The 15,049-nt window shown below is 41.9% G+C and overlaps 1 protein-coding gene across 1 annotated transcript; it reads left to right on the top strand.

Moving 5' to 3' along the window:
- The first annotated feature begins 531 nt into the window (after positions 1–531).
- Positions 532–13,660, top strand: LMOD3 (leiomodin 3). The gene is made up of 4 exons (XM_044385005.3): positions 532–854; positions 1,303–1,626; positions 3,959–5,380; positions 13,267–13,660. The coding sequence occupies exons 2-4, from the start codon at positions 1,333–1,335 to the stop codon at positions 13,291–13,293; spliced, it is 1,743 nt and encodes a 580-aa protein (XP_044240940.2). The 5' UTR covers positions 532–854; positions 1,303–1,332; the 3' UTR covers positions 13,294–13,660.
- The last annotated feature ends 1,389 nt before the right edge of the window (positions 13,661–15,049 follow it).

Genomic DNA, 15,049 nt, shown 5'->3' with positions numbered 1-15,049 from the left:
TTAAGTGCTTGACTAAGCATTATGTTCATGAAGTCCCAAAGCTGGCAATTATGAAAGGGTATACAGTAATAAGATCTTTCCTAGCCCGATTTCCCAGACAAGCTGCTCCTCTCTCCAAAAGTACTGAGGGTAATGGTTTTTTTGTATATCTTTCCAAGGATCTGTTATGTTGATAAAATCTGTGTATATATGCCTATATTCTTTTACCCCTTATCGTACAGATAACAGCATATAATACATACTGTTCTTTTTTTTTATTTAATGATTTTTTATTATGTTAGTCACCATACAGTACATACTGTTCTATATGGTTCTGTTGAATAATTCTGTGCACCTGTCATTTCACCCCTATCTACAGTATATCTGTAGGATACATTCCCAAAAGAGGAATTGCTGGGTCAAAAAAATGTGCATTTGTCATTTAGACAAATACTGTCCTCTGAGAGTATTAAAAAAAAAAATACCCTCTCGTGGTTTCTTCCAGCACTTCACCAGTTTGGGGTTTGTTCCATTTCATTTGTGATCCACTTCAATTTATCCTAGCTTAATGGATACTTAGTAAGAGAAACAAATTATTTAAAATATTAAACTCCTCGCTTATAGTGGAAATTCAAGCGCTGGTTGTCCCCATCTGTTAGATCACAGGATCTCGATGCAGATAAGGACATCTTGCAAAGGTTCAGCTTACGCAGGGAATGAGTAACATAGCCAGACCTCTGCTCTGCTGTGTGCCGGTTTGCTTCCAGTGTCACACTGGAGGGAAGAGGGAAGCCCTGAGAGCTTCAGTTTCACCCGCAAGTGAAGTTTTCCCTTCAGAACTCCAGTCGCTGGGTCGATCTTCTTTCCAAAATCTTGTAAGTTGCTTTAGTGATCTAAATAAAAAGAAGCGGTCTCCCCTGTAGTGCTGGGCTGTGTGGGTATGGGCTGCATGCACTCGGGTACGACAGTATAGAGGAAGAGCACTGATTTTATTCCCGTAGAGGTTCTCTAGACCTGTTACTCACTGGCAGACCTCAGCAGCTGCGCTGAAATGGCAGATGGATTTGCACAGCTGACTCAAGTTGCCAAAATGAGAGCAGCACAGTGCTTTCATAAACTGACCCTATCCAGCCAAACCCTGCTTAATATAGATACGGCGTGAGCTTAGCTGCAGTCCCCCCTAGCTGCTCAGCACACGCCACTGGGATCCTCAGGGGGGAAAATCTCTTTAAGTACTGTGAGCCTGGAATGCTTTTTCACTGGGGGAATTCCTTGAGAGTTTTTGATTATTCTGGGAGTCTTTGATTATTTCTCCTTTTCTAGTAACAGAGAAAACTATAGGAAAAAACAATCATGTCAGAACACAGCAGGAATTCAGATCAAGAAGAACTCTTTGATGAGGAGATTGATGAAGATGCAATCTTGGCCAACTTGTCCCCTGAAGAGCTGAGAAAACTGCAGTCGGAAATGGAAGTGATGGCCCCTGACCCCAGGCTTCCTGTAGGAATGATTCAGAAGGATCAGACGGACAAGCCGCCCACGGGAAACTTTGACCATAAGTCTCTTATGGATTACATGTATTGGCAAAAGGCATCCAGACGCATGCTGGAAGACGAACGTGTCCCTGTCACCTTTGTGCCGTCCCAGGTAATCAGGGATTTGTATACAGCAGAGAAACGGCTGCCTGGGCCCCAGCGACAGGTGTCCATGGGGCAACTGTCATTTCTCAAGACTTCGTGTTTGGCCTTGTTTTGTTGCCACTGCTAGATTAAATCATAGCATTTAATCTGGTGCCGGATTGGAACTTCCTGAAACACTTACATGGTATAACTGGGAAGGAAAAGTGGTAGTTTTCTTGTAAATATCTCTCTTAAAAAAAAAAAAATGGCTGTGGGGCTCACTGTATGGGAAAGCCTGATTCTACAGACGTGGTACTTAATGCATTAACTCATAAACTATTACCATTTGTCCTTAACTCCTTTTTTGAAGGCTTTTAAGGCTGCTCTGAAAAGCTGATGAAAGCTCTGTCCCCCTCCTTCTGCTTATACATTCATTGGCAGTATTTCACGTACAACTGCAAGGGCGTCCGAGCCCTTCTCAAGTCCTGCCACATAACCTGCAGTTCAACCAAGTTAAAACCAAAAAAAATTCCATATTAACACAGTTTATATGGTATCAGTAATACATTTAGAAATTGACAGCTATTAAACAGTTGTAAAAGTTCTTTCTGAAATATATTTCTTATACGAACACTAGAATTGTGGTTGAATCTATGAATCTATTGTATATCAGCATACTTTTTCTTGATGTTCCACTTAAAAATGACACAGCCAAAGAAGACCAAGATCCCCGCAGGTAAAGACTCTTTTACTTATGCCTGCATATACAGGTATGTCTTGTCACATTGCTATCACGGGGGCTGTAATTAAGGAAACTTATAAACTGGTCTAAATGTGTACTAAACTTAAGAAATTGCTAGTTTGGTCAGGTTGGAGTTTAAGGTACAATCTGCGGATATTTGGAGTGAATATATTATACAGTTGGAGTAAAACCCAATTCTATCTGAATGCAAATTCCAGAAAAAGAAAAGTGGGTACTTTGAACACTTTGTCGTCCCTTGGTATAATTTAAACAACTTGATGGTTGGCTCCCCCTGCTGGGACAGATGAAAAATGCAGAGGGGAAGGCTTTAAGGTGGTTAGGATGACTGCTGTCAACCGTCACTTCCAACCTACATATGTTGTAAGCAAGAAGATCAGGTTCTTGCTTGAAAATGCTACGCCAGCTTTTGAAATGACACCTGTGAGGTACACATGCGGTATAGGAAAGCACACTAACTGACAGGCAAGAATCTAATAAACATCATTGTTTAGAGACTGCCGATTTCCTTTCTAGACTAGGCAATTGTTTCTAAATATCTGTATAATCCCGCCCTCTTTTGTAGCTGGCACTGCCCCCTAGACACTTTGTTTCAAAAGAAACTGGACTCATGATCCTGTTCTTGGGGCAGTCAGAGCTGTTGTCATAGAGCCAAGGAGACAAAAAATCCAAGTCTAGGTCTTTATTATATTTCAGAGTATCAAAGTGCTCTCATTTTCCCCATAATATGTTACATTTCCAGGGAAAGTTGACATACACATTGTACTAGATTATCAGGTATGCTGGGAATGTAAATTTTGTTTAGGGCAATAAGTAAATTGTGTAACCCAGAAGTATCGAACACAAAAATGCCTATTTGGCTATATGTAAAACAAAGACTTCAGTGTACTGATAGATAACTCCATAAGGTTTTCAAAGCAAATAATTTTTGGACCACTTCTAGAATTGAACACCATTTTAAAAAACAATACAGAATCCAAAAACAAAATTAGGTTTCATTTTACCATATGGAATGAGATAAACACAACCAAAAAAATGTGTGTTTGTAAGTATCTGTAGTATGACTATAAAAGTTCACCTTTATTTAGATTATATTTGCTTACAAAACTAATATGTGTATTTTGTTCTTAGAAAACACTCAAACACTTTAGAATTACATAATGTAAAAACAAAATCCCCCAAAATGCATCCTTTCTCCAGTTATGTTTTTTTTTTAAGATTTTATTTTTAAAGTAATCTCTACACCCAAAGTGGGGCTTGAACTCACAACCCTGAGATCAGGAGTCACATGCTGCACTGACTGAGCCCGCCAGGTCCCGCTCCCTTCCCAGTTATACCTTAATGGTTTCCTCTCTTCCTAAGAGAGAACTACTAATCGGGTAAACGTCATAACAGACTTGTTTTTCCTGTACATTTATAAGCTCTTATATGTTGTATATGTGTTTTTATATATTTATATGCATACACACACAAATGGAATACTATACACACCATTTATTTGCTTTACTTCCTAGTAAATCTCTTATTTCCGGTAGCAACTGCTCTGTTTCCTGTTTCTCCATTGCCACGTGTCCTAACCCTCATAAACCTCTTCTTTTAGGTGGGCCCTCAAGAGCAGCATGAAGAAGTAGGCAAAAGTAACAAAAGTGTGTCCCAGTATTTAAAAGAAAAGCTCAACAATGAAATAGCTGCAAATAGAAGAGAATCAAAGGGCAGCAACAATGTCCAGAAAACCGACGATGCTGATGGTGAAGAAGATGAAGGAGAAGACGAGGATGATGAGGACGAGGATGACGAGGACGAAGATGATGAGGATGAAGATGACGAGGATGAAGATGAGGAAGGAGAAGACGACAGCGAAGAGAGCGTGGAGAAGCCACAAAGAGGAGTGCAAGGCGGGGTAAAGGAGCAGATCAGAAACGGTGAGAGCAGCTGCCCACAAGTAGCTAAGAAGCCATGTGGAGAACAGAAAGACAGACCAGAGGCCCAAGGAAAAAGTGAGAAAAAAATATCAAAATTAGATCCCAAGAAGTTAGCCCTAGATACGAGTTTTCTAAAGGTAAGTGCAAGGCCTTCGGGAAACCAAACAGACCTGGACGGGAGCTTAAGGCGCGTTAGACAGAATGACCCTGACATGAAGGAGCTCAACCTGAACAACATTGAAAACATCCCCAAGGAGATGTTACTGGACTTTGTCAACGCAATGAAGAAAAACAAACACGTCAAAACCTTCAGTTTAGCCAACGTGGGCGCGGATGAGAACATGGCGTTCGCCTTGGCCAACATGCTGCGGGAAAATAGGAGCATTACCACTCTCAACATCGAGTCCAATTTCATCACAGGTAAAGGAATCGTGGCCATCATGAGGTGCCTCCAGTTCAACGAGACGCTCACCGAACTTCGGTTTCACAATCAAAGACACATGCTGGGCCACCATGCCGAAATGGAAATATCCAGGCTGCTAAAGGCGAACACCACTCTCCTGAAGATGGGCTACCATTTTGAGCTCCCAGGTCCCAGAATGGTGGTAACCAATCTGCTCACCAGGAATCAGGACAAGCAAAGGCAGAAAAGACAAGAGGAACAAAAGCAGCAGCAGCTCAAGGAGCAGAGGAAGTTGATCGCCATGTTGGAGAACGGGTTGGGGCTGCCACCTGGAATGTGGGAGAGGTTGGGAGGACCCATGCCCGACCCCAGGATGCAGGAGTTCCTCCAGCCTCCTCTTCAGCCTCCCAACCCCCAAGCGGCCCCCTTCGGTCGACAGAATGAAATGAAGCAGCCGTCACAGCCTCCGAAGTACCAGACGGACCCTGACTCCTTCCGAGTGGTGAAGCTGAAGAGGATCCAACGCAAATCTCGGATGCCCGAGGCCAGAGAACCACCGGAGAAGACCAACCTCAAAGATGTCATCAGAACGCTCAAACCGGTGCCGAGAAATAGGCCACCCCCGCTGGTGGAAATGACTCCCAGAGATCAGCTCTTGAATGACATTCGTCACAGCAACGTCGCCTATCTTAAGCCCGTAAGTAGAGGGATGGAGAAATGGTGAACAAGCCCCAGTCGGTGTGGCCCACCTCTACCCCCTGCTCGTTTTAACACAAGGGGAGTCTCACTGGTGGTGACTAACTGCAGGAAGCCCATCAGCGTTACCAGGGGACCGAAATTCCTAGTTATCCCCTAGGACATGCATCCATCTAGACAGCTTTTAACAATAATAGTCACAGCTAATGTTTATTAAGCACTTACTATAGGCCAGATGCATTGTATGAATTAACTCATCATCTTAACAACCCTAGGAGGTAAGTACTATTCGCCCCATTTTATAAAAGAGAAACTGAGGCTTAGGGAAGTGCAATACCATGTATGGGAGATAGAGCTAGAAAGTGGTAGAGTTGACACTGAAATTCAGCTCCGGGTCCAGGGTCAAGCGTTTATTCACCGCGGCTGCAGAGCTGACCTCCAGAGATCTCGAGGAACCTCCTACAGGAATAAGTAAGGGCGAAGCCTAAATTAGGCCCATCGTTTGGAAATAACTGAGTGCTTCCAAAATGTTTAAAAATAGTTGGTTCTTTTTTAGTAGATGAAGAGAGACTACCTGTAATTGCATTTATATACTCTTTACTTTCTAGGTGGCCAGACAAATGGTAAACTTCAGGTTAGCAACACCATGAATTAATGGAGTTTTGACTATTATTTCACTTTTAATGTTCACAGTGATTCATGATTAACTGCTGCTGATACGTGAAAATATGTTATTCCTTGCAGGTGAAGTTGAAGAAATAGGTTGGGTGTTTTTTTTTTTTGTTTTTTTTTTGTCATTACTATGATAGCATTTATGGAATCTGAAAGGTGTGAGTCCAAAGGTCACAGGTAGTTGATAATGAACTGTATTGTTTTAATACAGTTATTTTACCTAGTGTAAAATTTAGCCAAAATAGTCCATCTATTATTTCACCATAGGCAGTCACAATTTCTTCAAGATGTGTTATACAGATGTATGTCCCTTATTTCCATCTCCTGGTAATGCAGAATTGACAGCATTCCCTTCTTCTAAATCAAAGATGACTTTCCACTGTGTTGTAGAGGGATTCTAATTCTTCCTAGGGTAGAAGCCAGGGTGAGAACACTAGAGGTCCCCTGAGGTCAGGCGAGAGTTCTTTGCCTGCCCTTGGGTACTGCATCAAGACTTTCTGCACCTGCTCTTCTCCAGGCAGCCAGACCCCTGTAGGGGGGTGGATTGGGGTGTTGATTTGAGAGAAACTAGCTCTGACACTCTGTAACCAGTCATTGGTAAAGTACATCCAAGCTGCCTGGGAGGCTGTACCATCAGAAAATAACAGTCTGAAAAGACTGAAGAGGAGTTTTTTTGTTTTTTTTTTTTAATCTATTTTTTAGAGGGGGGGGCAGAGGGAGAAGGAGAGAGAGAATCTTAAGTAGGCTCCATGCCCAGTGCAGAGCCCGATGTTGGGCTCGATCTCATGATCCTGAGATCATAAGTCAGACATGTGGGACGCCTGGGTGAATCAAGAGTCAGACACATGGGGCGCCTGGGTGGCTCAGTCTGTTAAGCGTCTGCCTTTGGCTCAGGTCATGATCCCAAGATCCTGGGATTGAGACCTTCATGAGGCTCCTTGTTCGCCGGGGAGCCTGCCCTGCTTCTCCCTCTCCCTCTCCTCCACCCCCATTAGTGTGCACGCTCTCGCTCTCTCTCTTTCTCTCAAATAAATAAAATCTTAAAAAAAAAAAAGAGTCGGACACTTAACTAACTGAACCACCCAGGTGCCCCAAGAGAACAAGGGAAGTCTTTTTAAAATCTACATTAGAGGTGGCCTGTGGATTCAGAGTAGAAGAAAGAATGAAGTTCAGATGATTATCTGACCCAATTCCCTTGCCTTCCGAGGGAGTGTTCTTCTGAGCCATCTGCTTATCCTGGAGTCTGTTTCGTTCTACCCATTCACGTATTCGTTAATGCAGCACATACGTACGTAGTGCGCCTGCGTGTCAGGTACTGTCAGAGGAGACAGGGATACAGCCGTGAATACGACAGGCACAGGCTTGACCTCACGGAGCTTACGGTCTTGGTTTTGTAATTTCCACAGTCAGGACACTCTGCCTTTTATTTTAGTCAACTGAGAACACTTCAACTTTGAGTCCAGATTCTAGGACAAAAAACATGAAAATAAATTCCATGAAGATAACTACGAAAACACAACCCCTGAAGAACTGCTACCTTTTCTATTTTCAATTAGTTCTAAACTGCTGTCCATTTCAAGCTGTATTTTGTTTGTACTTAATGTCCACTAAGAAAAAAACAACTTCAAAGCAAACTCTGACATGATTTTTTAAATGATGGTCTCTCATATCAGCCTCTGCTTTGAAATGTCTTTTATCTGTTCCAAGGGATTGGCAATTTCTCCTGCTTTCACCTGCCTGGCCTGTGAGAGGCAACTCTTTGCATGTGCCTAAGATAGAGACTGTCACACAACTTCATCCTCGTAGTCCTATAGGGTGCTCTGCAAAAAAAAAAAAAAAAAAAAAAAAAAAAAAAAAAATATATATATATATATATATATATATATATGAAAACGCATCATCCCACTGACCAAAATTCACTCCACTAATGTCCCTTTGCTCCGCACTGATCAAATTGTGAGCCTTGCTACATACACAATAAATTTCTGCTCTCACGCTGAATCATATAGTGTGATCTTTCTAGAAGATAGTCTTTTTATTTTGAAGTCATTTTAGACTTGCAGAAGTTCAAAAATAATACAAAAAAATTGTTATGTACCCATCACATTTTGTCAAGTTGGTTTTGTCGTTCTTCAAAAAGTAAATGGCAAAACATCTGCGTGTGTAGTTAATGGAGACGCTGATAGTGTGGAAGGCTGTGGTGTGTTTGTGCTTGAGTCTGCAGTCAACTGTTGTAAAGCACCACGGACTGTAAGGTGCTTTCTGATTTGGGGGCTGTGGAAATGTCACACAATGTGCCTCTTAGACTGAGTGAAATATTGAAAACGCCATTGGTGGTGATATCGCAAAATCCCAGCAGAAAGGGATATTCTTAGCCTGTCAAATGAGACCTAACAGCACTGACTTTGGAAAAGTGAAACTAAAGGTTTTTAGGTTTTTCTCCCCCCTCTTGCGCTGGTGGACAGAGATGCCCTCCAAACCCCTGGGTTTTCAAGTATGAGGTTGGAATTAAAGCATAATTTGAAATGTGATTTTTTAAAACATTTTTAAAATTTAAATTCAATTAACTAACATATAATGTATTATTGGTTTCAGAGATACAGGCCTGTGATTCATCAGTGTTATATAACACCCAGTGCTCATTACATCAAGTGCTCTCCTTAATGCCCATCACCCTGTTACCCCATCCCCCCACCCCTCCCCCTCCAGCAACCCTCAGTTTGTTGTTGCCTATGATTGAGTCTTTTATGTTTTGTCTCCCTCACTGATTTCGTCTTGTTTTATTTTTTCCTCTCTTCCTCTATGCTCTGTTTTGTTTCTTAAATTCCACATATCAGTGAGATCGTATGGTATTTGTTTTTCTCTGACTTATTTCGCTTAGCATAATACCCTCTAGTTCTATCGACATCATTGCAAATGGCAAGATTTCATTTTTGTTGAGATTTTTGTTTTTAACTGAGGCTCCTACCTGGAATCTTGACTGTCCAAAAACACACTTACAAATTATTTCATCTTAGTCTTGTTTTACTTTTTAAGTTTTCTATTTTCCTCTCATAGACTTGGAAATAGTATTTTTGCATTTGCAAAACATATCCAATCAAGCAATCCGTTTATATTTTTTAATTGTATTTTTTCATTTCAATGCCTGTTCTCTCCCCATGTCATGCTCTGGGCATGGGCTCCTTGAAATGAAGTTGGTAGCAAAGAATAAAGGAAAATCTGTACACTTGCTTCACTTAAATGCTACCTCTTCCAAGAAGCTGCCCATTTAATCCGTTTAAGAGAGATGTATTCTGTGGGCCAAGTATGGAGAACTGGCAGACCATCAGCCCAATCTGCAGGCCTGTAGCGTTTGGCTTGGATATTGTTGTAAAAAATTTAAAATATCACCTAATACCATTTAGATATCTGACACCACTTGAAACATCAGAGCTGGCCACAATGGGCTTGCATTTGTATGGCATTCATCAGCTGGCTCTGGCATTGGCTTCTCCCTTGAGATAGGTAATGGACTCTCCAGTTTCTCTCAGTCTCCACCATGCCCTAATGGCCAACACTTGGCCTGTTTCACTCGTTTGCATTACTTATTTGGCTCCTGTAGAATTTTTTAGTTTGTTTTGTTCTTGTTTTTAGGTGTGTTTTAAACTCTCTGTCTTGTCTAACAAAGTAAATTCATTCGATAATCACGAATTCATTTCCTGGTAAGTTAATAACTGAGTCATTCTGAGGCTTACCCCTCCCTGGCAAATGTATGATTTCCTTTTATCTTGAAAAATTTTAACATTCACTCAATTTCACTTTGGGTTCACCTATGTTTATCTGGATTGTTTCCACTCAGTTGCTAAAAGCACAGCTAAATTTCTCCTTTGGAAAGACTTCAGTTTAATAATATTAAAAGCAGCCTTAGTTAGCCAAGGACTCCATGACATATCGGCAGTTGTTACGATTATGAAATGGGACATTATAGACTCAAGTCTTCATCTCCATCTCTGGCCATTTCTTCTTTGCCTCATTAACAAGATCATCTTTCTGTTTAGGATTTCTGGATTCTGTACTTTTGCAATTTCCTTCTCTTTCCCATTTTATCTTCTCCCTTTGTTTCAGTTGTCACATAATCTAGGACACTCCCCGGATCTCTCTTTCGGCTTAGATCACTGAAGTTTTCTTAGCACCTTCGTTCAGTCTTTCCCCAGCCAACCTCTTGAGTTGAGGTCTACTTGTGTTTCTGGTTGCCTCTGTTCATTGTTCTTTCCCTTCTCTCACGCATTCAGGTCTAAAGCCCCAGAGTTGTCTTCAACAAGTTTTTTTCCCTGCCCTGTTTTTTTGTTCCTTATTTTATTTGTTCCATCAGTTCCTTATGAAGGAAGTCTCCATGGGGAAGAGTTATGTAACATTTCAAACTCCTCCTGAAAGAGCAGAGCACAGGTTGACCAGAATTACACAGCATAAGAACTGCCTTTTCCTAATACCTAGTGGGAAAAAGAGTTTATGGTGTACCACGTTTCTGAAGTCTGTGATAGTGATTCTTAAATTTTAGCATGCATCAGAATCACCTGGAAGGCTGAGTACAGATTCCCGAACCCATCTCTAGAGTTCCTGACTCAATAGGTTTTGGACGGCGCCTGAGAATTTGCATCTCTGCAGATCCTTGGTGATGCTGACACTGCCTATGTGAACACCACACGGACAGCCATAACTCTGTGACAGCCACAGCAAACCACTTCCCCTGATATACCCCCCTGAACGGGGGAATTTGCTTGCCTCCGTACCCTCTGCTCGAATGACCTTAGTTCTATTTCTATCTGTTGAAAGCTATCCAAACAGGCGTGGCTCAAATGGGACTTCTTACCGCAAAAGAAACCAAACAAACCATCAGTAGTGAATACGCTCCCTTTGTATTTCCACGACCCTTCATCGGTACCCCTCTTAGAGCATCTCCCACATTCTGCTTCAGGTTGAGCACCCTTATGGGTACAGTGCGGGTCTCCTGGTAGATTCTGAAGTCCTCGGAGTAGGCCTTCCTCCTCTCTTCCTGGACACCCACCGAGGTGTTGACTGAGAGCAATTCAACTTGACATGCCCAGTGAACTAGCCCCTGCTGAGATGGCTCTTCTCTTCCTGCCCCGGTCTCTGTGAGTGTATGTATGTGCGCGCCCTGTGTAAGGCTAGCCACACATGCTTTTCTGAAACTAATTTTAACCAACAAATGAAGGGGGAACGGGGCCCCCTAACAATACGGCAAGCTGATTCTCATGTGTTTGTAAGTTTTATGTAACATTGAAGTTAGCTCTCTTTTCCTTTCTAGTTTCTGTCTTTCGTGTTCTGCTTAAAATGGCTTCTTTTGAAGTTTCCTAAAATATTTGCCCATCTTTTATTGCCGCTTTTATAGTTTATGGTTTTTAAAAAAATATTCCATAATACAGATGAATTAAATGCTTAAATTTAGAAGTAAGTAGGGAGCAAGAAACCCACTTTGTTATTTCTTTTCCAAATAGCTGACCAACGATAGCTAACCAGGGATTCTTTTTCAAAGTGATCTGAATTGCGAGCTTGGTTATATCTTGAATATGTCAATGTGTATCTGGGTTTACTATGTTGAGTCAGTGCTGCATTTTGCTTTTTAAAATATTTCTCTTAGGGGCGCCTGGGTGGCTCAGTCGTTGAGCGTCTGCCTTCGGCTCAGGGCGTGATCCCAGCGTTCTGGGATCGAGCCCCACATCAGGCTCCTCCCCTGGGAGCCTGCTTCTTCCTCTCCCACTCCCCCTGCTTGTGTTCCCTCTCTCGCTGGCTGTCTCTCTGTCAAACAAATAAATAAAATCTTTAAAAAAAATAAAATAAAATATTTCTCTTAATTTGGATCCCTCCCCTGCATATAAACGTATACGTGGAATAGCATTATGTGAAATGCTTTTTTTCCATTCAACAATAGAAAGAACACAGTTTTAATTATTTGTTGCGGTGTTGTAGTTATTTTAACTACCTGGCATTGTATTTTGGGGTCACTGGTGTTCGTCACTGTCGGTGTTCTCCATGGTTGAGCCCTACAAAAGTGTAGTCACAACCCTCCCATCTTGAAAGTCTGGTACTAGGACGGAGAGGGTCAAAAGCACGTGGAGAACCCCTTGGTTTGAAGGCTGGGCAGGCAGCAGTAACACATCAGAAGTCTCCCTGGTGGGAAGGATATTCGGAAATCTTTCCAGCCAAAGGCTGTGAGCAGAGAACTGGCTGCAGAAGGGGCTGTAACAGATGGCCAAAATGGCTCATCACATTGGCAGGTGGATATGGGGAACAGGAGGAGAAAAATTATTAGTCATTATTATACAAACTCTGAGTGTCCTCTATACTTCTTTAGTGTCCTCTGGAAGGTTCCTGCATGATGAATAAGTCACTCTCCTAAGATGTAACACCACTTGAAACTGTTGAAGAACTTGCCTGATCTTTAAGTTGTTTTTATGAAACAAACCTGAAAGTTGATGGGCAGGCAGACTTAGGCTACTCTTTTGTAATTCTTTTTTTTGCCCTTGGGGCTTCTCCAAATACTTTGTTTTTAAAATTAAAGTGAGCTTCAAATTAGGAATGTCCTTCAAAAAGAAAGGCCAGTTTATAAAAGAGCATGTATTTTATACTCTTGTGGTGTTACTTTTTGTGGTTAAGGCTTGGGTACTGAAATCAGGCAGATTTCAGTGGATTCAAATCCTGCTCTGGCACTAACGAGCCGTGTGGGAAATCCCTTCTCCTCTCTGAGCCTGTCCCCTCTCTACAAGGCTATCGTAGAATAAAATGAGAAAATGTTTTTGAAGTGTGGTGTTGCTTACTAACTTGTTTTATATCATATAATCCTTAAAATAGCCTTGTCCGTTAGTCACATACTGTTACTGTCATTTTACAGCTGAGACAACGGACGCCCAGCACCACACAGCTAGTAATACTAGAACCAGGATTTGAACCGGGCAGACTCCAGCATCTGCCCTTTTGTAGTTACGATATGCTTCACCATGTGCTTAAAGCCCTTAGATCAGTTCCTGGCAGCACTGAACGCCCCAGGAATGGTGGATGTGGTTGTTACTGTTGTTCTATTTGGGGAGGCTTTCTGGCTCAAATTCCTCATCCATTCTCAACTTCTGAGGCATGTAAGTTTTATCATTTTGGCTGCCAAACTCTTGAATTTCCAGGATTAATATTTTTTCCCCTTTTCTTCAACTATCCAATCCACAGGTGCAACTGCCAAAGGAACTGGCATAAGTGGCAACAGAATAATCTAGAAGAACAAGGAATTGAGACAACGACTTGGGTCAGAGCTTGGAGACCGTCTCAGCAGCATGCTTCTGGAGCCAGGTGGTGGAACTGGGAACAAGGCTGGCATCTGATGGGAGTATATTGCAAAGGCAGAAGCAAAATAAGGGGCTGACAAGGGAGGGGGAAGGAGATTTAAAAAATTACTGTTCTGGGACAACCGTTTCTACTTCCGATCCGTTTGAGTGACTTAGGTAAAATCTAGTCGTGCTTCAGGCAGCAGAAGTTTAAAAAGAAAAATTTTTTTCCCCATAAATGTTTGGTTTACTATTGCTTTCTTCTGGTAAATAACAATAAACACTATAGAAGTGTTAAATGTTTTTCCTCTATCTCCTGCTGTAATTCATGGCACAGTATCGGGAACACATTGTGTTTCACTCTGTGGAAATGTGAGGGGTGCCCTGAGCTCCAGGCCCCACTGATGCTCTGAAATGGAAGGACTGTTCGTTAGCTCTTCTCTGGAGAAGCAGTTGGGATTTTCAGTCTCCAACCGTTTAGCTTGCTCTCCTGGCCGTTCCCCTGGTGCGTCGTACTTCGGAAAGGGGTATGAATCTGTGAGGAGCAGAGCAAGGAGGCATAGGACAAGGAGAACACAGTGTTTGCAGGAAAAGTCCTGGGAAAAACAAACCCTGCAGGTATATATACATATATATATATATGTATCTCCTTCTCTGTTTCCATGTAGAGAGGGACAAAGGCAGAGAGCGTGTTGGTTTCGTTTAAAAATTTTTTTGTATAAATAAGGTAGTTAATGACAAGTTTTTAGTTTTAGCTAACTAAATATATATATATATGTTTAGTTTGTGACTCAATTTGATCTTGTGAGTCTCCTCAGAAATCTTCTAAAGGAAACTTGCTATAGGATTAAATTCCCTAACATATTATTCGAGGTCCTCCATTATCTGTTCCCAATTTAGTATTTCAGTCTGCTTTGCCACAGACTCTTTGTACTTCTCTAGATAAGACATCCTCATACACACTGTGTGCCTTGCTCTCGTTGACCCTCCTTTTTTAAAATTTTTTTAAATTTTTTAATTTTTTTAAAGATTTTATTTGACAGAGAGACAGCCAGGTAGAGAGGGAACACAAGCAGGGTGAGTGGGAGAGGAAGAAGCAGGCTCACAGCGGAGGAGCCTGATGCGGGGCTCGATCCCAGAACGCCGGGATCACGCCCTGAGCCGAAGGCAGATGCTTAACCACTGCGCTACCCAGGCACCCCTCTCGTTGACCCTTCTGTAGAACACCTTCCAAAACACCTCCCTTCTGCTCTCCGTTACCAAAGTCCTACCCCATCTTTAAAGCCTGGGTTAGGTCCTAACCCTCCATAAAGATCTTCCAAACAACTCCAACCCCAGTGGTCTTTCCTCTTTCCAAGTTCCCAGAGCCCTTAATTATCCATTCGAGTCACTAGATGCCTAGAATCTGAAATTGTGTATAGACGTGGCACAAACATTAGAAATCAGGAGATCACACATTGGTGCCTTTTCTGTCTTCTCTACCCGAGTGAATAGTTGGCACCTGCTTTCTTTCTCCTTTTATATAATCATAGGTGGTACATTACAAGCAAAACAGGCTGAGAATAGACTTAATGGAGAAAGGCAAAAAATACATTATTTAGAAGGACAAGTCATGGGAAAGAAATAGGGTGTTTCCATTTCTTCAAGGATAATTTAGTGTGTAGTAAAGTATTCAAATTTGAAGACCT

Source organism: Ursus arctos, unplaced genomic scaffold (assembly GCF_023065955.2).
Source record: "Ursus arctos isolate Adak ecotype North America unplaced genomic scaffold, UrsArc2.0 scaffold_14, whole genome shotgun sequence".
Lineage (NCBI taxonomy): Eukaryota > Metazoa > Chordata > Mammalia > Carnivora > Ursidae > Ursus > Ursus arctos.
Note: the sequence above shows the minus strand (reverse complement) of the source record. Positions and strands in the feature narration are given on the sequence as shown.